General features: G+C 37.0%; 1 protein-coding gene across 1 annotated transcript in view; it reads left to right on the top strand.

Annotated features, from left to right (window-relative positions):
- LOC110030570 (protein ABC transporter 1, mitochondrial) overlaps window positions 1–20650 on the top strand; it is a 33280-nt gene extending 12630 nt beyond the window's left edge. Inside the window, exons 4-8 of the mRNA XM_020733336.1 lie at window positions 13959–14117; window positions 15303–15462; window positions 16995–17104; window positions 18315–18431; window positions 19739–20650. Coding sequence (XP_020588995.1) covers window positions 13959–14117; window positions 15303–15462; window positions 16995–17104; window positions 18315–18431; window positions 19739–20134 — 942 coding nt within the window. The 3' untranslated portion in view covers window positions 20135–20650. The remainder of the gene's footprint in view (window positions 1–13958; window positions 14118–15302; window positions 15463–16994; window positions 17105–18314; window positions 18432–19738) is intronic.
- The last annotated feature ends 2088 nt before the right edge of the window (window positions 20651–22738 follow it).

The following is a 22738-nucleotide window of genomic DNA, read 5'->3' as shown; positions in this document are numbered from 1 at the left end:
CCGAAGTCACATAAGAAAACTCTTGATTAAGATCAGTATTTCGTCTTCAAGAATTCAACGTTTAGGTTTCCACGATTGCTTATATGAAAAGTCAAATGAGATAGGTTCGAATAGGAACAGTTATTTCTGGAATCTAAAGAAGTGAAAAGTAGGAGATGTCGAAGATACTGAAAAAGATTCAGTGACATCTCAAACTAACCCATGATTTGACTTTACGTCTTTGAAAGAGAAGTTATTTGATGTTTTAGTTCTGCAAATTATTTAGATATTCAAGACTTATGTTTGTATATCATATGCAAATATCTTGAGAAAATAAGAGAATTTATGTCGTATCGAACGACGACCTCGGAATCCTAAAAAAATTTAGGACTTATATCATACGATATAAAATTGTAGAAAGTCCTAAAAGATAGTGTGAGGATTTACGTCGTACTAGACGAACAACCTCGACGTCCTATAAGTATGTTATTTAAGTCTACGGAAGCTCGGTTGAAGCTCCTCATGCCGCCGTCTTCTGTTGTCACCTCGAGCGCCATCCGAAGATGAATTGTCATTTGCTCCAGATTGTCGTCTCGATCACTGCCCGGGGATGAATCGTCATTCGACTACGTCGTTATCTCGTTATGTGAAAAGAGTAAAGAAAAGAAAAAAAAAAATCATGCCTCGAGCGGCCTATCCTAGGGGGGACTGTATAAACAACCAAAATATAGTAACTAAAAACACGATATAGGCGAATGTATACAATATAGTGCAATAAAGAAAGAAGAGGAAGTTATATAGCAAAGTACGGTAAAAATGCAAAAAAAACATGTAGAAAGATATAGTACAGTACAAAAAGAAAAGAAATGTACATTAAATGAAGAACTATGTAGTAGGAAAAGTAAAGAAAAAACTAAAACAACTAAAGATGTACCTGGTTGATTCTGGCGATGCTACAAAACATATTACAATTTTCATAACATAAAGGGATTAGATAAACATTTGTAGATTATAAGGGAAAGACTAAATGATAAACATATGAAAATTTAAAGTGAGATATAAGATTTTAATTTGGGTTAGGCTCAGACTAGACTTCTTTTCTCTTTTATCTCGATCCCACAGGCAACCGAAATATCGAAGTCAACCTATCAATATCAATTAGATGTCACCAACGAATCATCCCTATAGTCGGGCAGCCCTGAACCCTTTCATTTAATAGATTTGTGAATTGAATAGTATCTGAATTTATCAGGATGTGGTGTATCGTTTTATGGATGTAATATCTATTTTTTTAGCAAGTGCAGTATCTGTGTATGATTCGTAGTATCTGTTCTTTTTGCAAATGTAGTATCTGTGTTTGATTTGTAGTATCTGCTCTTTTTGCAAGTGTAATATCTGTGTATGATTTGTAGTATCTGTTCTTTTTGCAAGTGTAGTATCTGTGTATGATTTGGAGTATCTGTTCTTTTCTAGCTACCAGTTCTCAAACCTTTTAAGGAAGGATTAGGGCTACCGACGGCTTAAGGAAATGAAAGGGTATCTCACTAATTGAATATTGATTATATTTTTAGCTATAAGAAAAACAGATTAGTGGTTCTTTGCATCATTGCTTGTTTCCCCGCATCTCTAACTTATAGGTCACTTTGATATTCCATATGCTTATCCAACAGAGACTTTAGATATTTCACATCAAGAGATTGGAAGAAATAAACATCTAAATATTTCTATAACATCCACCTTCCACCCTTAAGTTCAAAACTTTAAAACTGTGCATGTGATCATTGTAATCTTTCCAAAGAGGAATGTGCTTATACTCTCATATTGTGAAATTCAAACCCATGAAATTCATGTAACCAGGAAGCCAATCCCAACAATACTTTAAGGATTAAATAGATATTCCTACAAAATTTCAACTTATGCATTTCTTGGAAATTCAATTATTCAATTCTAACATGCTATTCTAACATGCTGGCAAAGATCACCAAGTCAAATAGTCATTAAAGAATGATAATAGATTTATATGCATACCATTTAATTCTCAGGCAGCAAAGGAAAATCGTGAGATAACATAAAAGAAAGCACAAGTAAATATTTTTGGGTAAGGCAACAGGGAAGCTCACGGCTAAGGAATACCAAACTACACTCACACCCATGAAATAGCAGAAAGGCCCACGACCAGGGGAAGCAACAAAGGGATAGCTAAGCCCCAAAATAAGTTAAAAAAAACTTTTAGAAGAAAACCAAATTTTCATCCAACATATATATTTCGAATAGGAAGCAAAAGCCAGCCTCAAGACCAAGTGCCCAAGCACCAAAAATATCCAATATATATTCTCGAATAAAGGGGCAGCAAGAAGAGCAAAATCGAGTCTCAAACAACTATTCAAAATACCAAAATATTCCAATATTTATACTCGAATAAAGGGGCGGCAGGAAGAGCAAAAACCGAGCCCCAACACTGACTACTCAAAGCAAAAAATGACTCCAACATGTATTCAAATAGGAGCAGCAGTAATAGGAATAAAATCGAGACACTAAAGAAGCTGTCCAAAGCAAGAAATGACTCCAATGTACATTCGAATAGGAGCAACAGGGGAGCACAAAACAAGGCCCCTAAATATCAGATAAATCCGCATGCCTGCATTTCAAAATGGGGTAACAAAAAAAACCCAAAAATAAAACAAGAGCCCCTATTAATCAAATAAATCCATATGCATCTACTTCAAACCGAAGAAAACCGAGAAACTCAAAACAAAAGCCCCTATTATTAAATAAGTCCAAAAATCTCCTTCAAACAAAGTACAACCGAGAAGCTTAGAACAGAGCCTCCAACATCAAGCAAATCCAAAGTTCTCCTTCAAACAGAGGATAAACGAGAAGCTTAAAACAGAAGCCTCCATTAATCAAATGAATCCACAGATCTCCACTTCGAACAGAGGATAAACGAGAAGCTTAAAACAAAGCCTCCAAAATTAGACAAATCCAAATGCATTTATTTCAAACCGAAGATAACCAAGAAGCTCAAAACAGAAGCCCCCATTAATCAAATAAATCCATAGATCTCCATGTTAAAACAATGTAGCGAGAAGATAGTAATCAAAACTAAAACACTTCTTCTAAAACACTTCTTGAAGTTTCAATATACCTTTCTAGCCAAGAGAAACTGCAGCCCAAAGGCTAAACAACCCATAAATTTTTATAAAAAAAAAACCAGGCAACAAGGAGAGTTGCAAGCTAACACGAAAGGAAAAAAAAACAAATAGGTGTTCTCAGGTAAGACAGCAGGAGAGGGCCATCAGCTAACACCGAGGAGATTATACTTGAATGCTCACGGGCGAAGAGGAACCAAGAGAAACCACCAGTCCCAAAACAAAGAAATTCTAAGCATTAAAATAAAAAAAAAAAAAAACTTTCATCTAGCACATATTCCAGAATGTGGTAGCAGTTATAAGGAGTAAAACCAATTCCCAAAGAAATTTCAGAAAAACCTCAAGAAAGCATCCAATGAAGTGTAATCCTCATAATTGAACCATAACCTTAAGCACGGTGCAAATCTAACTATTTCAAGTGTTCCACATTAAAGAAACTGCTTCAAAAACAACTGTTTAGAAATACAACTTATATATCCCTTAAGCAATCCAAAGATTAACTCAAAATCCTAAACTAACTTGAATTTAATTTCATGGCATGAAAGAAAACGATCTTCCCATCATAAGAAATGTTTCAAAGAAAGTGAAGTCATGAAATCCTTACCTCCACACCTTTACTGCAGTAAGAACTTTGAAGGGTTGAAGAAAGAAGAAGGTCGTGAGACAGGAGTTCAAAAGGAAACCAAATTCTTCCAAGTTTTGCCTCTAAAACTTTCCACAGACTCCTTATGCTCAAAGCCAAAAAAGATCTCAGAAAATAAGGAAGAAATTCAGAGGTAATAGCAAACAGAAATCCAAGGCAAAGAATTAATCACTCTCTTAAATCTTCCCCACAAGGGGGTATTTATAGCCAACGAGGGGGCAATGAGAGGTGCTTGCCGATGAGGCTTACGTATTTGGGCGGTAAAAACCGTTACACGAAAATGACCGGCAGTTATGACCGAAGACGAAGGTCAGTCGCAACCAGAGAGGGAGAAGGTGATTTGAGAAACCGAAAAGTGGCTTCGCTACTCGGTCGAGAAAAGCAAAGGGAGCTAGGGCACGGTTTGGTTCCAAGAGGAGAAAGGGGAGGCACACGTGTGAGGGGGAGGTTAAATTTAGGGATTTTAAAGACCCCATTTTTTAATTTTTTATTATTTTTTATTTAAAAGAAAATATCAAATTTTGTGCAATTCATTCATGCGCGGCGCCCCCAACAAAAGGGGTGTCCTCCCTAGCTAAAATCGATGTCTGAACGTAATGGAGTGGTCCGTTTCGTCATCCAGAGTCATCCAAACAAATTCGTTGACGATCGCGCCAAATTAACTTCAATTCACGCGCAGCGCGATAAATGAAATTATTTTGGCCCGATCGGAGCCGTTACAATGAATAAAATAAAAAATGTTGACCGGTCATCGCATAAGTGACAGCCAAAGTCAAACACATCGCTCGCGGTGACAAGTCAAACGTTGCACACGTCATGGTGTCCACCTATGTCTTTCAAATTTCTATAGGAGTTCAATTTGAGCTTCAATATGTTGGCTTTTCAATTGACTAAATCGAATGTTGAGGATCTCAAACCGCCCATATGAAACTTCAAAAAACAAAGAAGTAGCTCGAATTTTCCAGTGGTATAGATCCCAATCTAGTCCTCTAGGAGAGTCAAAATAAAAATTCTAAGGCTAGATCCTATAGTATATAGGGAAGGGAAAAGAAAACCTCAAAATGAAGTCAACACCACCCAATAAAGGTAAATTTTCCATTGACTAACAACCAAACAGAATATGAAGCTTTGATTGCGGGACTTCACCTAGCCTCGGAGATGAGAGTCTTTCACATAATGGTAAAAGCTGATTCACAACTGATAATGAACTAGATCAATGCAGAATTTGAAACCAGAGACGAGACTATGACAAAGTACCTAGGGAATGCGGAGACGGACCACTTTGCCAGCTTCAGAATCGAACATGTCCGAAGAGAGGAAAATCAGGTCACTGGCTTTCGATCCCGGAGCTTTCATCTAGGAGGACAACTTCAAAGTCTCGGTCGGCCCCCGATCGAAGAACCACTAACGTTGGAGATTCACCAGGAGGAGAAGAAGAGCTGGATGAACTCATATATTTTGTACCCAAGATCGAGGGAGATCGACAAATAAGTCACCAATCGTAGGAGATTCAAATATAAGGCCGTCCTTCTACCTTCTAGTCGAAGGAAAACTCTTCAGGAAGTCGGTCAAATCCTTATACCTAAAGTGTATTGGGGAAGCCGAAGTTGAGGACACTCCGAGAAGTTCATGGCGGAGAGTGTGGGAGCCATTCCGGGGGGAAGACGCTGGCTCACCCAACGACAAAGTTATTTCTGGCCAAACTTACTCAAAGATGCCGAAGAATATTCCCGAAGGTGTACATAATATCAGAAATATAAACGATTACGCCATCAACCGACCCAAAAAAACTTCACCCGATCGTCACTCCTTGGCCGTTCACCATGTGGGGCCCCGACATCCCCCGTTAAGAGGATTGCAGAAGTTTTTACCGGCGGCTGTCGATTATTTCCTTAAGTGGTTCGAAGCAAAGCCTCTGGCACACATAACTGCGGAGGTAGTTCTGGACTGACCTGATTTACCGATACGGATTATCCCTTATCATCGTTATAGATAATGAAACCTAATTTGCCGACAAAAGAGTTTAAAATTTCTGTAAGAGTGAATGGATCAACCTTAAATCTGCTTCCGTACATCACCCTCAAACTAACAGACAGACGGAGATTACAAATAAGATCATCCTCAATTTGCTATGGCAAAATGTAGGAGCAAAGAGTAAATGGGACCATGAAATGTCAGTCACGTCCACCGAACAACACCGTCCACGTCCACCGAACAGACTCTATTTTTGTTGTCCCATGAAATGTCAGTCATGTTACCAGCCGAATACAACAATTACAGCTAGATAGTACTCTGTCCTTCATTCTATGTGATTTTGCTGTGAATTGCATGACATGCAACCGAACCATAGTTGGCTGCCCATCACTAATTTAGTCTGTGAAGATTTTCAATTGCTTCTTAGTTTCTTTATAGTATGATTTTTATTTTTATTTTGTTATTTCAGCTGCTTATACAAGATCAAAACTAATGCCTTTTATGTATATGTTATATTCTTTGTTATGTCATAAGATTTAATATTTTTTTTTTCAATATTTAAAGTTGTTGCGCAATTGGGCATTGAGAGTGTTTTTTATTCGTGAAGCATAGTAATTGCATGACATGCAATCGAACCATAGTAGGCTGGCCATCACTAATTCAGTCTGTGAAGATTTTCAATTGCTTCTTAGTTTCTTTATAGTATGATTTTTATTTTTATTTTGTTATTTCAGCTGCTTATACAAGATCAAAACTAATGCCTTTTATGTATATGTTATATTCTTTGATGAGGAGGATCTAGGAGAGTGGTTTGAGGCAAACAACGAATGAGTCAAGCTCGCCCAAGATCTGGCCGAGGAGAATCGAGCCAACGCAACCCTCTTAGAAGAAGAGGTCAAGCGAAGGACAACCAAATATTTTAACAAAAATGTACGCGAAGATAAATTTTTTCCAGGGGACCTAGTGCTGAAAAAGCCAACCCGCCTTCAGGGAGCAGGCCATCAGGAAGCTAGATCAAATCTCGACCCCTACATCACTCACCAGAGAGCTGGACCCGATCATACATACTGAAGACATTCGTAGGAAAGGATGTTCCTCGAGCTTAGAGTGGTGACAATCTAAAGAAAAATTTCCTTTTAAGCTATCCCTACTTGTAGAAGGAACATTGTCATGGTTGTTTTGTATAACCATTCTTTTCTTTCAAAGACTCAATATAATGAAGACGTTTACATACCATCTAAAAGTTTAAAATTCACATATTCAATATCACTAATGGTACTTTCTTTGATTATTTTTTCGCTTGGGGAACTAACGCAGTCATGCTCAGGGAACTGACACAGCTACACTCGGGGAACTGACGCTTCTACCCTTGGAGAACCGACCCTATCACACGTGGAAAATCGGCTCTGCGAGTTACTAAAACATATCAATTCGTGCAAAGATCGTCATGGGCCTATGGAATGTATCGACACTTGACAACGACAAGCTCCACGAGAGGTGTGTGAACGATCCTTGCACCCAATTTATAAAGTTAACACTTGACAATGGCAAGCTCCGCGAGGGTTGTCTAACGATCGCGAGAGGCCTATGAGACGTATCGACACCCGAAAACGATAAACTCCGCGAGGGGTGCACAAACGATCGTTCTGCTCCTAATTTACAAAGGTAATACCCGACAACGTCAAGCTCTACGAGGAGTATCTATCAATTGTGAGAGGTCTATGGAACGTATCGACACATGAAAGCGACAAGCTCCGCAAGGAGTGCGCCGGTGATCGTCCTGCACCCAATTTATAAAATTAACACCCAACAGCGATAAACTCCACGACAGTTGTCTAATGACCGCGAGAGGCCTATAGGACGTATCGACACCCGAGAACGAGACTCTGCAAGGGGCGCGCGAACTTTTTTCCTGCGTCTAATTTACAAAATTAACACCCGACAGTGACAATCTTCGCGAGAGATATGCAAACGATTGCTCTGCGCCTAATTTACATGGATGCATTTTCCACACGCTTGCCAACCATTCACGAGAGCAAGAAATTACCCATAAAGTAGAACTATTGTGGAGCACAAGAAAGAAAACTCGAAGCACTAAACCCTCCAATTTCAAAAAATCCCTTGCATTATAAAGTATGTTTACAAAAATTGAGTTACAAAATTTTTATACGAGCATGTGTAAACATCAAAACAAAAGAAAACTAAAACAGAGATCTCTCGTTAGCTCTATACATTAGATGATTCTGCATCACCCTCTTCCCTAGTTTCTTCAGCTCTCTTGGCGTCGTCCGACTTCCCATTCAACGACTCTTGTTCTTCACCCTCTGAATCTGAGACTAACGTACCGAACTCCTCCATGTTCTGCCACTTGGGATCAACCAGTCCATGCTTCACAAATATCTCTACAACAAGAGATGTACCAATCATAATTTTACGGGAAAGCCCCTCAACACGCTCTTCTTGGGTAATCATAGAGGAGATCTTCTCTTTCAACTATTCGTCTGCTCCAGAGACAGGTTTAGCCTTTCCTCGACCCTGGTGGCCCTTTGCCTCAATTTTTTTATCCGCGAGGCATCTCTCTCAATCATCCCTTCGGCCAATCCAGAAGAACCCTCATAAAATGCGAGGCCACCCATGCAAGAACATGATAGCAATCGATTGCCTGATGCATATCTCGTCTGTCCATCGTTCTTAGGTGCTTTGCAAAGGCCAGAGACTAGAAAGCCTTCATTAAGGTCGATGGGTAGTCTGCATTCAAAGGGGTAAAAGGGTAACACAAGGTATCCCTATCAAGAAGAGCGTAATGACTGCTCGTCCAAACTCCAGCCCCTCGGTGATGAGAGAATAACTACTAGGATGGAATCCCTACTTCCAGATGAGGAGGCAGCTTAGCTTCTGAAACAGAAGCCTTTCCTTTCCTTCGAGGAACATCACCCTCTACCATTTCAGCATCTCCTGGTTCTCTTTCCGACTCAGTTCTTATCGAGATTGGACGAAAAGAGTGACTTGCCTCTTCTTGTTCATGCAAACCCACGATCCAAGGACAGGACGAGAAGCCCCAAAATCCGACGCTCTGCGAGTCTTACCCGCCTCTTCCTTCGAATAACACAACAAAACAATATAAGCACACACTCATACATACAAGCAACTAAAAGAAGGAAAAATCTTTTTACCTTGAGCACCTTCTTCGGTCGAACCAATAGGAGCAGTCCGACCCTCACCTCTCCTAAACAAGGCAGGATCACTTTTGCCTAGCTGCTTCTTCGAGGCCACCCTCTTCTCGGCGGCCTTCTCTTTGGCCACTTCTTGAGCGTCTGATGACGCTCACAATCCTTTGGTCATAGTCTCACTATCATCAAGCCGAATTATACACTTTATCATGTCCGGATTGAGGTATTGAAACAATGAGATGCGCTGACCCTCGATTAGTGTCTTATGATCTCTGCGATTACCAGAAGGACTTCACCTTTTCACCTCGCTTTCCATTGAAACGGTGTCGATCACCCAGCCACCGCAAGAGCCCACCGAGAATTTTGCTTTCCAATATTTTATCGTATTCTCAAGACCCATCAAATGTATCTTAGAGCCGACCACAAATTGAACATAGCTATCACGACCGATTTGAAATGAGAACAAATGGCTGAAGAATTCGAGCGACCAAGGGATCTTTACCCTTCGACAAAAGAGGATGAATGTCATTTTGGAAGCCACCGAGTTGGGAAAAACTTGGCTAGGAATAACCCCGTACCATCCGAAAATTGATCGTAATTCCTTGCAAGGCAGATGAAGTCTCATTTTAAACTGATCTTTATAAGAAGTCAAATACGAAGAAAAATGGCTCTTCGGCCGCTCATGGCTGGTGGTCGGCCGAAGTTGGATAGAAGGGTAGAAATGTAAAGGCTCTGAATCTCATTCATTTCTGCTGCAGGAGAATCAGACTTCCGAGGCTGAAATTGACCCAAACGATTGCTGGGAGTACTTCCGCGCCATACGATTAGTAACAACGCAAATAAGAGGAGAGGGAAGAAGAGGAATAAAGGGGACTAAAGAGTCACAAAAAAATAAAGGTTACGAAGCCCTCTCCCATGCAGATATATATGTGTGTGTGTGTGTGTGTGTGTTTATATATATATATATATATGTATGTGTGCACACACACAGATTAGCGTGTAAAATGAAACACCACCAATGAGACGTGTGACAAGAACCGCGTGGTAATTGAGGAAAAATAGTCATTACTAGAAATGAAAATTTGCAATAGTCATTACTAGAAATGAAAATTTGCATTATATTTATTTATTTACAAAAATTTGCAATAGTCATTACTAGAAATGACATCATGCCTCACCCTCTGATACAACTAAGAGAGGAAAAACCTAACTAAGCTGTCGTTTGCGGCTTCGTCCGTGACAAGCCCTCATTGATGCAGTCGCTCATACATAAATTTGCCACCCAGTTCGAAGAGGTCATTATGACTATCCCTCAGCTAGGCGGCGAAAACCTCTCTAACGACCGATAACTCCTGACACAACCGAGCCATCTCCTTACGATCAACCAACATCTCCCCTTGAAAAATAGCTAGTTCCTCACGAAGTGCAGCAACTTCCTTTTCTATTGGGTCGACTCGCTCTAGAAACTCAGACTCCATCACTATCTCTTCGAGGTTTTACTATGAGATGAAGAAAGCACTACTTCATTTCGACAAGGAGGCACACTAAAAAGTTGGCATACACCTAGCGCTCCCAGCCTCCTCCTCTGCTGCCGCGCCAGGAGGAACTTGGCCGCCCACGTTCCTGCCTTCACCAAAGGAAGGATTCTCCCTTATCCTTTGGGCCATCGTGTCCTGCCCTACAGTGCCCTGCTCTATGGTCCTCGACTTCATGGTTCCTTACTCCAAAATAACTTGCTCCCCGTTATTCGCTCCCCTCTCCGTGGCTTGTTCCACAGAGGCCACATCGCCCTTAGGGTTCCCGTCAGTGTCTGAGGAAGTGGGAGCGATCATTAGAGATCCTGCAACTGCAAAAGGAATACTAAAAACATGATTCAGACTACATACCCAAAACTTGATACCATTCAAAAGTGATGTAAGAGATAAAGTTCTCACCGGTCTCCTCTAGTCCACCCTCGAAGGAAAGCCCACCCTTTTGCGACTGAAGCTGAGTCTTCGCTTCAGCTAGTGCCTTCCCGAGCCCCTAGGGAGTCATAGTCCCCGCAACAGTCTGAACGGACATTCCTCTTCTTTTGGCAGGAGTGACCGCTTTCAATGGGCGCCTGAAAGACGATCACAAGTACGCCCTACAACCTCCTACGCGGCTTTCCTTTGTGAAAAGTCCGCGAGAAAACTCAAAGACCCAGTTCGATCCTTATGTTCCCTCACTCTCTACCCCTACACAATCTTCTTCTTGCTCAACTCTTTCGTGGAAGCCTCGATTGCTGGCTTTCGCTTCGCTTTGGGTTTGCGAGTCTTCGCCGCATATCACTTATGGCCTTGAGGAGGGCGCTATTGTCGGTTGAGGGCGCTCCCTCACTAGCCATCGCAACAGACCCGGAAAAGAACAGATAGCAGACTAAAGAAACAAGAAGAAAAAAAAAACGACACAAACCTTCCTTACCCCTAGGACTGTCAAAACGACTCGTTGTTCGCAAACAACTCGTGTTTGACTCGTTTTTCGGGAACAACTCGTGTTTGACTCGTTGTTCAGGAACAACTCGTGTTCGACTCGTTAAGCAGCTTGTGTTCGACTTGTTCATTAAGCTTAACGACCCGAACACGAACAAATTTTTAAGCTCGAAATATAAATGAGCTGAACAGGACCAAATATTTATTTGCTCGTGTTCAGCTCGAATTGGCTTGAAAATAAACAAATAAATTAATTAATAAATAAAAATATAAATATACTCAATATCTCGTGTTATTTGTGTTATTCCGCGGTGTAACACCACAGAATAATATCGATAATACCACTAACACCGCAGAATAAAACCCCCGTTGTGTTATCGTTGTTATTCCTCCGTCCGCGGCGCTATTGGTGTTATTCTGCACTGCGTAATAACACGAATAATACCGCAGAATAACACCGATTAACACCCGGTATTTTATAGATATTATTCCGCCGTCCTCAGTGTTATTGGTGCTAACACTGATCACACCAATAATACGTTGGAATAATACCGAGTAACACCCGCTGTGTTATAGTATTATTCCGCCGTCTGCGGTGTTATCGATGTTATTCTGCGCTATTTGGGTGTTACTCAGGTGTTATTGCGGGTGTTTCTCGGGTGTTATCACTGTGTTATCAGTGTTATTCCGCAGTCCGCAGTATAATTGACATGATTTCACAACTTTTTATATTGTACCGAGTCTATTTCGAACCGAACAGCCGAACATGAACATGAATATATTATTCGACCGAACAAGAACACATTGTTCATGAGTTATTTCGAACACGAGCCAAAGTGGAATGAGCCAAACACAAGATGAGGCTTAGCTTGCTTAAGTTAGGCTCGTTTACAGCCCTACTTACCATCAACGCCTATTTATAATGGTCTGATCCAGAGAAATCTGTTATTGTGCAATAATGTCATTTAATTATTTAATACGTGTTAAAAAGTTTCTTCTATCATCATATACTGTGTAGCTTTTGAAGAGCAAGATAATCAGAGTACTAAATATGTATATGAAAAATGTCTGTGAGTAGGGCTGTCCAAACGACTCGTTGTTCGCGAAGAGCTCGTGTTCGGTTCGTTAAGAAACTCGCGTTTAACTCGTTCGCTATGTTAACGAGCCAAACACGAACAAAAATTTGTTCATTCGTGTTCGGTTTTTTTTTTGGCTTGAAATACTATTCATCAATTATATATATATATATATCTCTTTCTCTCTCTCTCTCTATATATATATATATATTATATAAATATTGTTGAGTACTACTTTTAAAAAATTTAATTGACTACACGGCTACAAAGACTTATAATCAATTAAAAATACTAATTAAGAAAATAAAATAAAAATTATTAAATTAGATTCAATTGATGTTTTAATATAAACAATAATTTTTAAATCTTGCCTCAACCCTTAACATCTTAAGGTTACGTGTTCAGGGTTGTCAAAATGACTATTTGTTCGTGAACAACTCATGTTCGACTCGCTAAGCAAACGAGCGGAACACTAACATATTTTTTGAGCTCGAAATATAAATGAGCCGAACACGAGCTGAGTTTGGGCTCACTTGTGTTCAACTCGTTTACACCCATATATGTGAGAATCTCAAGGCAAACAAATGATTTTGGAGCGATGAGCAATCGATCAGATACCTCCTTGACAACCGAAGGATTGAATGCTAACAAAGAAGGCGTTGAGGTCATCGGAAGAATGCGACGAAGAATTTCCTGTAGAACGGCAATCGACGAGTTACTCGGTCCCGAACCGTGCACCAATGAAGTTAATGCGTAGCGAGCAGTCGACAGATTTCTCATCGACCGAATATATTCACCAGCCTTATTATATTCTAATGCTCTTGTAATTACTAAAATGCTCCCCCCCTTAAACCTAATAATGAGAGGGTTGACTTGTAATTTTATAATAAGTGTGACCTATTCCTATAAATAGGGGGTCAATGTCATGAATAAAGGCTAGACTCTTTAACTGTTCCCTACTGTGTCCTCTTTCTCTCTAACCACTTCCTGGTAGAACGTTTTATATCTTGGGTGTGTTTCCCTGATATTTTCATATCAAGAATAGAATTGCAAAAGTTATTATAAAACTCTTGTTGTTTCTTTTCTTAATATCTTTCCTAATATGCCTGATTGCTTTGGAAATTAAATCGTGATAAAATGTAAAAAAAATTAAAATAATTCTCTCTTTTTTAGCTGGTCTTTGTAACTTGAAGACTTCTGATTCAGATTCACTAATGGCCTAAAGATAATAGGGAAATTCACAAACATACGAAATGAAACTTATGTATTTACATATCTGACACTCGGTTTGATTTTTACACTTATAACACTTTGATATCACACACTTATGCATGAAAATGTGTAATGTACTTATAAAAAGATGTCAATCATGGTATTTTTGATGTAATATTAAAGATTTGACCAATATGCTTGTAAACAAGAATGTTTAGGTATTAGATATGTAAATACATAAGAATTGTCTGGTATGTATGTAAATGCCCCAAGATAATAAAGAATTTATTGCTATGTTTTGACAGGTCCATCAAGCGGTGATGAAGAACGGTCTCGAAGTTGCGATGAAAATTCAGTACCCTGGTGTTGCAAATAGCATTGAAAGTGATATCGAAAATGTTAGAAGGCTTTTGGAGTACACAAATCTCATTCCTAAAGGGCTGTTTCTTGACAGAGCTATGAAGGTAATTAGTTTCTTTAAATTAACTTGCTCCTTTATGCAAGGTTTGAATTAAGGGAAATTTACATGCATGCCACACAATTCTTATGTCTTTGCATACCTAACACCCAAAGTTTGATATTTACACGCATAACAGTTTGTGTCATAAACTTATGCATGAAAATGTGTTTTTAACTTTTAAAAAGATAGTGATGGATATTTTTGATGTGATGTTAAAGATTTTTGTGATATGAAGGTGTTAGATATGTAAGTACATAGTGTGGTATGTATGTAAATGCCCCTTTAATTAATTATTTAATACGTAGTTCTTTATGCTCTTTTTTCAGCAAGTTTTTGCTCAAAAATAATTGAGACAAGTAGTCTATTTTCTATTTTTTTCTATGTTTTCCTGTCTAAGTAATGAATTTCAACTTTCTTTTGAGAAGAGTTATAAAACTCAAAGAATCACATTTTTTGTAAGTTTATTTTTTAATTACTAAAATGTTGAAAGAGATGAAGATTTCTGGAACGCATTTGGTTTCTGCTTCTTTTTTAAAATTAACGCTACTGTTACGTTGAAAAAGTTAGATTATGTAAATTTTCTTCGTCATAGCATACTAAATTTATTGTTAAATATATTCAAAACCGAACGAAATGCCTAATTTCAATTTTGTTTGCTCAGTGTTTATATTTTTTCAACTTTTCTTTCTAATCTTTCATTATAAAAAATCAGAACAAAAAGATTTCTTTTAGAACTACTTTAATTTCTGTACATGGATTACTTGTTTAATCTATAATATCTTCTTCTGGTCTTGATAATGTTGACCGTTTGAACAATTTTGTATTGATATAAATGAATAAAAGAGTACTAATTTTTGCTATGTTGCTTAGGATTGTTGGGGATTAATTTTATTATTTATTTTTCATTTGTTTTTTAGAAACATATTTGTTTAATGTATTTTTTATATATATTTATTTATTTATTTCTAAAAATAAATTAAAATAATTTTGAAAACACTCAAAAAAACTTTTAGGTGTTCGGAGTATTTTTAAAAATAATCATATCTTAATCAAATATATCAATAATGTTTTGTTCCAAATAAAAAATAAACAAAACATAGCAAAAATAAAAAAAAATTGAAAATAAAAAACAAATTTGATCCCAAATGCCCCCTTAACTTTTCTTTCCATAATCATGAACAATATACAGGTGGCAAGGGAAGAACTATCTAGGGAATGTGATTATGTTCTCGAAGCCGCCAACCAAATGAGATTCCGGAAGTTGCTATCTGATACAGAAGGGTTCTTTGTTCCCATGGTTGTCAGTGAAATGTCTAGCAGAAGGGTTTTGACAACAGAGTTTGTCTCAGGTATTATATTCAGTATTGGATTTGAAAAGATGATGCTGTTTTTTATCGTCACATGTATATGGATATTCTTAATTTAGAAGATCAATATTTTCAGGAACTATTTGTGTAATTACTCGAGGATTATTATACTTTCAAGTCTGTCCATCGAAATTGTTAGCAATTCATTGAAGGAGAAGCCACTTCTTCCCTTGCTGTGGATGTTACGACCTTGGAAGTTGGAACATCATTTGGTTACAGGAATTCGAAAAACTATTTCATTTGTCAATTATTCTAAATATTTGAGATTCATTTTGGATGGCTGCTGATTTTTGAAGTGGTGCTTGTAAAGTTGTGGTAAAAAAAAATAACTTCTTAGAAAGCTGCTCTAAATTATAAATATATTTTTTTTTCAAATGATAAAACAACAATTTTCTTTTGGTCATCACACTTTAACGTATCTGATTGCAAAAATCTGCTTGTCACCATAAAAAGTTTTAGAATGCAGCTAGGAAATAATTCTCCAATTAGAACTGTCATGGCAGGTTGAAATTCAAATAAATAGAAAGCTGTCCCAAACAAATCCTCAGTCTTCTACCTTTACTGCTGAAAAAGCTCTATAGGTTTGCACAAATTTGTACCTTCTGTCCACGATAGTTACCTGTCGGCTGCTCTGATTTCCTGCAGCGGCAGTGCGCCACTTAAGCCATTTATGCCTCTATGGGGATGGGAGGGATAGGGGAATTGTCTGACTCCACAACATTTATTCTAGTCCATAATATTTAGTATAGTGTAGGGGGTTTAAGTGAGTCGAGCCGAGCTAGAGCCACCCTCACCTTGAGCTTGATTAATTAATCGAGCTTGAGCTTAATTCTATGAAATAGAGAAAATATTACTAATTCAAGCTAGTTTTATAATAAATGACTAATAAATGAAAAAATAGGAAATAAATAATAAAAATTTACTTGATGTGAATTGTGAAATATCATTTTTTTTTACTTTTATAATAATTTAAAGATAAAATTTTAAATTTAATATATTTTAGTCATTTTTTATATTAGTATTTTTTTAATGAGCCGGCTCATGAGGTAATAAGTTGAGTCGAGGTTGGCTTAAGCTTAGTTTGTTACCTCATTGAGCTCAGCTCACGTGCCACTCATTGAGTCAGGCCTGAACCGGCTCATGAGTTTGCTTGGCTCAGCTACACGCTATGCAGCATACTGGTCCTCACTCTTCTTTACTGTTTTGTTTTTTCTGATCAACTTTCATTTTTCTGGCTATTTGCTCTTCTTGGGCATTATACTTGTGGGTTATCCTTTGTATTAGTGAGCCAACTTGGACTTGGCTCAATAAATGGCTCGTGAACGAAGCTTAATGAGCTAATAAGTCAAGCCTAAGTTAGATCAGACTCAATTTGCTAATTCTAGAGTCTTAAATTATTAATATAAAATACATTATAAATGCATTATATATTTTTGTTCCATAGCTTCCATAGAGATCTTAGCCCAGTCAATTTTTTAACCATGTATGACAATCTTTGGATTTTTATTCCTCAGGAGTTCCTATTGATAAAGTTGCACTTCTGAGTCAGGAAACACGAAACTATGTTGGAACAAAATTGCTTCAGCTGACCTTGAAGGAGCTTTTTGTTTTCCAATTCATGCAGGTAGGTGTGAATTAGTTTTATTTCCTTGCATATTTGTTTTTTGGAAGATTTACATGCATACTACTTAATTCTTATGTATTTACATTTCTGATGTCTAAACTTCAATTTTTACATATACACCACCTTATCCATGCATGAAAATGTGTTTCTCACTTTTTTTAAAGTTAACATGATGATATTTTTTGATGTGATATGAAAGATTTGGGTGGTACAACTGTACGAAGTAAGGTTTAGGTGTCCGATAAAGAGCAAGTATTCTAAATGAGAAGTTCGTGCCATATTTATTCTTTCTAGGATGAATTTCTTAAAGATTTACTTGTTATAGTTTTCATGAATTTCTTGAAGATTTTAAGAAATATCAATGCTCATATAAGCTATTAGTTTTTTGGAAAATTTACATGCATACCACTTAACTCCTATGTATTTACATATCTAACAACTAAACTTCAATTTTTGCACACACATGCATATATATATATTAAAAGATTGGCCAGAGGCTATTACGAACCTCCCGACTAACCTCATATGCCTAAGAATTCTATCCCGCATATAGGCGGGATCGAATCCGTGACCCCAGGGGTCTTACAAACTCTGCCAACCAAAGAGTAGTGGTAGTTGGCGGGCGCTCACACACACACACACACACACACACATATGCCATTTTAGATATGCGTGAAAAGGCGTATTTCACTTTTTTGAAATTAAAATAGTGATATGCTGGTGTGATATGAAATATGAGCGGTATAACTGTAAAAATTAAAGTCTAGGTGCTACATAAAGTGGAAGTCTTCTAAATGAGAACATTGTGCCATGTTTATTCTAACTATGATGAATTTGAGGAAGATTTACTTGTTTTAGCTGTGATGAATTTGCTGAAAATTTTTTAGAAGAATGAATGCTTATTTAAGCTATTAATGTTTTGGAATATTTACAAACATACCACTTAATTCTTATGTCTTTACACTTCTAGCACCTAAATTTCAATTTTGACATATATGCCACCTTACCTATGCATGAGTGCTGTTCACTTTTTAAAAGTTAAAAGTAGTAATATTTTTGTTGTGATATGAAAGATTTGGGTGTTATAAATATAAAAAATTAAAATTTAGGTGTTAGATATGTATATACATAGGAATTAGGTGGTATGTATGTAAATGCCCCTAATTTTTTTCTCTCTTGCCATTAAATTATGCTTTAATATTGGTGACAGACCGACCCAAATTGGAGCAACTTTCTTTTTGAGAGTGAGAAAAGAATGATCAATCTCATTGACTTCGGTGCAGCTCGTGAGTACTCACGCAGTTTTGTGGACGACTATCTTCGTATGGTAATTCATCTCATTCTTTTTCATTTTATTTTTAGGGAAATTTACATAGATACACACAATTCTTATGTATTTATATATCCAACTCCTAAAGTTAATATTTACACTTATACATCTTGCTGTCATAAACATATGATAAAAAGTTTTATTTTACTTAGAAAAGTACTCATGGTGGTATTTTTGATATGATCTCAAAGATTTGAGTAGCATACATGTAAATATGAATGTTTGTGTTAGATATGCAAATACATAAGAATTTTGTGGGATGTATCAATGTCCCTATTTATTCCTATTAACAGTAAGAATGCCATTTTCATATTACATTATTCCTATTACAACCACTGTGCCATAACAAATTAAGGAGTGCACTGCCACTCTCAGTCTCCACCAGACATTACTTGTATGGTTGAGCAATACCCACCTTGATCACTACCACATATTCGATAACCAACTCAATCACAACTGACCCTAAATACCAATGATACTGTACCGCCTACATATCAATATATGAAGTCTCTTTTTATTAATTACTTATCCCTTTTGTCTGTACTCTTCCTTTTGCATCACCTACATGGTATCAGAGCCCTTGCCCAATGACACATTCCTTTTCCCTCACCATGAGCATCTCCACTGCTTTCTCTGGTGAAAACATCACAAATTTGGCGAATTCCCTCCCAAATGACTATCCAATCACTGCTCAATTGAAGTTTCTGTTGGGCAACATTCAAAGCATCAACCAACCTGGAAGGCTCAGGTCACGAAGTTGTTCTGCACAAATGGGTGGGTATGATGGCTTCGTAGATGGATCATGTTCCTGTTTTGCATGACATTACAAATCTTACTGGAAACCCACTTCCCAATCTAGATTTCACTAAATGGATGCTGATAGATCAAAACCTCGCAGCTGCATTATACTCCATCTTTTCCCCGCCATTTCTCCTATACCTCCTGGCACTTCATACCTGCCATTATATTTGGACAACAGTGGAGTGCCGATTACAGCTCTTCAACAGATTCAAAATCATCCAACTGAAAAGTAATTGAAGTTTGAATGTTAAATATGTAAGCACATAAGAATTGGGTGGTATGTATGTAAATCTTTCTTAATATTAGTGATATTTTTGATGCGTTCATTAGAGATTTAGGTGCTATTTAGGTAAATATCAAAGTTTAAACACTAGAATTTTATGGTATGTATGCAAAATCACATAAAAGATTTTGTTATCTATGATAATAATTCTTACATTTTCAACATGGGAGTCTTTCTTTCCCTCAACATATCCCCTAAACATCCTTCCTTTGTGATGCAGGTGATGGCCTGCGCAAACGGTGACAGAGCTGCGGTGATTGAGATGTCGAGGAGGCTTGGATTTCTGACCGGCGAGGAATCGGAGGTGATGCTCGATACCCACGTCCAGGCTGGTCTCATCATCGGTCTGCCATTTGCGAAGCTCGGCGGCTATGATTTTGGTTTGACGAATGTGACTCAGAGTATCAGCAGTCTCGGTGCCACCATGTTGAAGCACAGGCTGACTCCACCACCTGAAGAAGCCTACAGCCTCCACAGAAAGCTCTCCGGTGCTTTCCTGGCTTGCATCAAACTTCGTGCTGTTGTTCCTTGCAGAGAGCTTCTGCTTGAAGTTTATCAGAACTATCAGTTTATTGATAACGGTCAAGCAGTTTTCTCCGCTTCTGCTGTTTCGTAGATATTCTGCAGAAGCACAGGTTTTTTTTTTTTTTTGAAAATTTACATATATACCATACAATTCTTATGCATTTAATATCTAACACCCAAAGTTTGATATTTTCCGAGCACATATTATGTCAGGACTCCGAACGTAGAGGTACGTTCGGATTCCAATAATCGATGTATTATAAGAATATCCTGCTGTGTTACAGGAATATTCCATCAGCTTTATTTGTAAAAAAGGAAGCGTTATTCGAGTATTATGTGATGTTATTCTATTACTTTGCAATGTTATTGAAATATTCACCCGCGTTATTTGATTTGGGGCTGTATTATTCGGCATATTCCTCATGTTATTTCAATTTTCATTATGTTATTGGAATAACACAACCCTAAATCAAGTAACGCAGGAGAATATTCCAATAATACTTCATTTTCCACAAATAACGCTATGGAATATTTCTATAACACTAATCCGAACGTAGCCCTGATATAATATTCTTTCATATTTTCACTTGCCGAGGTCATAAACCTATGCATCAAAAAGTTATATTTCACTTTTAAAAGATAGTAATAATGATATTTTTGAGGTGATGTTAGAGATTTGAATGTTATGCATGTAAATATGGAAATTTAGCTGTTAGATACATAAGAATTGTGGTATTTATGTCAATGGCCACTCTTTTTTTCAGAACCATCTGTTTATTGACATTGAGCTAGCAGTTTATTGTATGCAATTCTTTTACATTACAGATTTTATATATTTTTTCATGTTAACATTTGTATAAATTTGAAATATTATATTAGTAATAGTTTAGATTTCCATAATAGTGTGTTTTATTTTTGGGCATGTGCATACATAGCACTCAATAATATGGATTTACGTATCTTGCACCAAAACTTTCATATTTATACGTATAACACTCAATTCTTTCGTATCACATAAAAAATAGCACTAATTATCATTTTCACTCTTCTTGCATAGATAAAGTGTTTTGTTTGTAAAAATGAAAGTTTAGGGGTGGGATTCGTAAATTCATGAGAATTGTGTTGGGTATATAAATTTTCTTTTTTTAGGCTTATTTATTTATTGAGTCACGATAAAAAAAATCATATGAAAATTATTAAAAAAAAAAAACATATTCTCATGTGTGTGTTTATGATTTTTTCTCATTAAGTAAATAAGTTTATGATTATTAATTGAACTGAGTTAATTATGGAGCAGTTCCTGACTTATTACTAAATAAGAACACTTATTACTAAATTAGAATAATATTTATTATAATTGCCTTCGGTTAAGGGTTTGTTTGGGGCAGTTGCAGCTTATTGAATGATCTGTCGATAAGCTAGGTGTGGTTGTTATTATAAATTTTTATTTTTTTGAAAAAGCCAGACCGCTTCCGGAAAGTTGACACTGCATCTAGATAGGTGTGGTGTGAAAACATAGTTTTCTGGGTTTTGAAAACGCATAAGATGCCAAAATGTAGTTTACCCAAACAAACCAGATGCGTTTTCAAAACGCCACCGCACCAAATAAGTTGCCCCAAACGGACCCTAAAACTAGTATTCAATAGAAATATTCAGTAAAAAAAATGAATTTATTTTTTTTTATCTAAAATATTTTCTTTATATCTTATCATTTTGATTGGATTTTTTAGTCCATTAAAAGTTGATAAATTACATCAAAAAAATGTTTTTGAAAGCAAAATTTCAATGTCAATCCAAACCTTTTTGACTCACTACGGTGACAATATTTATTTTAAAAATCCAGATGATCATAGAAAAAAAAAATAGTTCTATAAAAGTTCATGGTGCTTCAGCTTAGTTTTTTTTTAAAAAATTTTATTTGGGAGCATTTACATAAATGCCACTCAATTCCTATGTATTTACATATGCAACACATTATTTTCTTTCTATTTATATCATAAAAAATTTCATGTTACATAAAAAAAATATCACTAGCTTAACATTAAAGAATAAAATAAATCTTTTTATGCAGAGGTAAGGTGGGCATGTGAGAAGTTCTTCACAGCGATCCCATTGAAGAAGGATTTCAGAATGAAAGTTTGGAACAGGCAACCGTAGAAGGGAATATGAAGCAAATAACTGTTTCCCATTTTCATTCTATATATATTATAGAGACTATTCAAGATAAGAGTAAAGGTAATATATAAGTGAGACATGTCATTTAGAGAGGTGGAGAATCATGAGAGGACAGGATGTGGAGCAGGTGATCCGATCCTGCAGTCAGAAATTTGTTATGGTAGGCATGGAGAAGTATCCGTGTAGCAGTAATATGCAGAATAGGACTGTCACTTCCCCTCAAACTTGCAATCGGATGGGCTGATTGTGAATTTTCTTCTAAGCGAGTTGAATTGAGTGGAGCTGTGACTTTTGGTTAAAATATCGGCTATCTGAATGTGGAAGAAATATTACATCAGTACTACGCACGTAAAAATAACGTGCGTAGCCAATCAAAACACGCCACGATATCTCGCACGGTAGAGCAAAAAAAACGGCGCAGTAACACGGGGAATATTCTCTCCTGTGTTATTCATGTGTTATTGCGCGTTATTCATGTGTTATTGCGTGTTATTCATGTGTTATTGATGTGTTATTGCGT

This window comes from Phalaenopsis equestris, unplaced genomic scaffold, assembly GCF_001263595.1.
Source record: "Phalaenopsis equestris unplaced genomic scaffold, ASM126359v1 Scaffold000741, whole genome shotgun sequence".
Lineage (NCBI taxonomy): Eukaryota > Viridiplantae > Streptophyta > Magnoliopsida > Asparagales > Orchidaceae > Phalaenopsis > Phalaenopsis equestris.
Note: the sequence above shows the minus strand (reverse complement) of the source record. Positions and strands in the feature narration are given on the sequence as shown.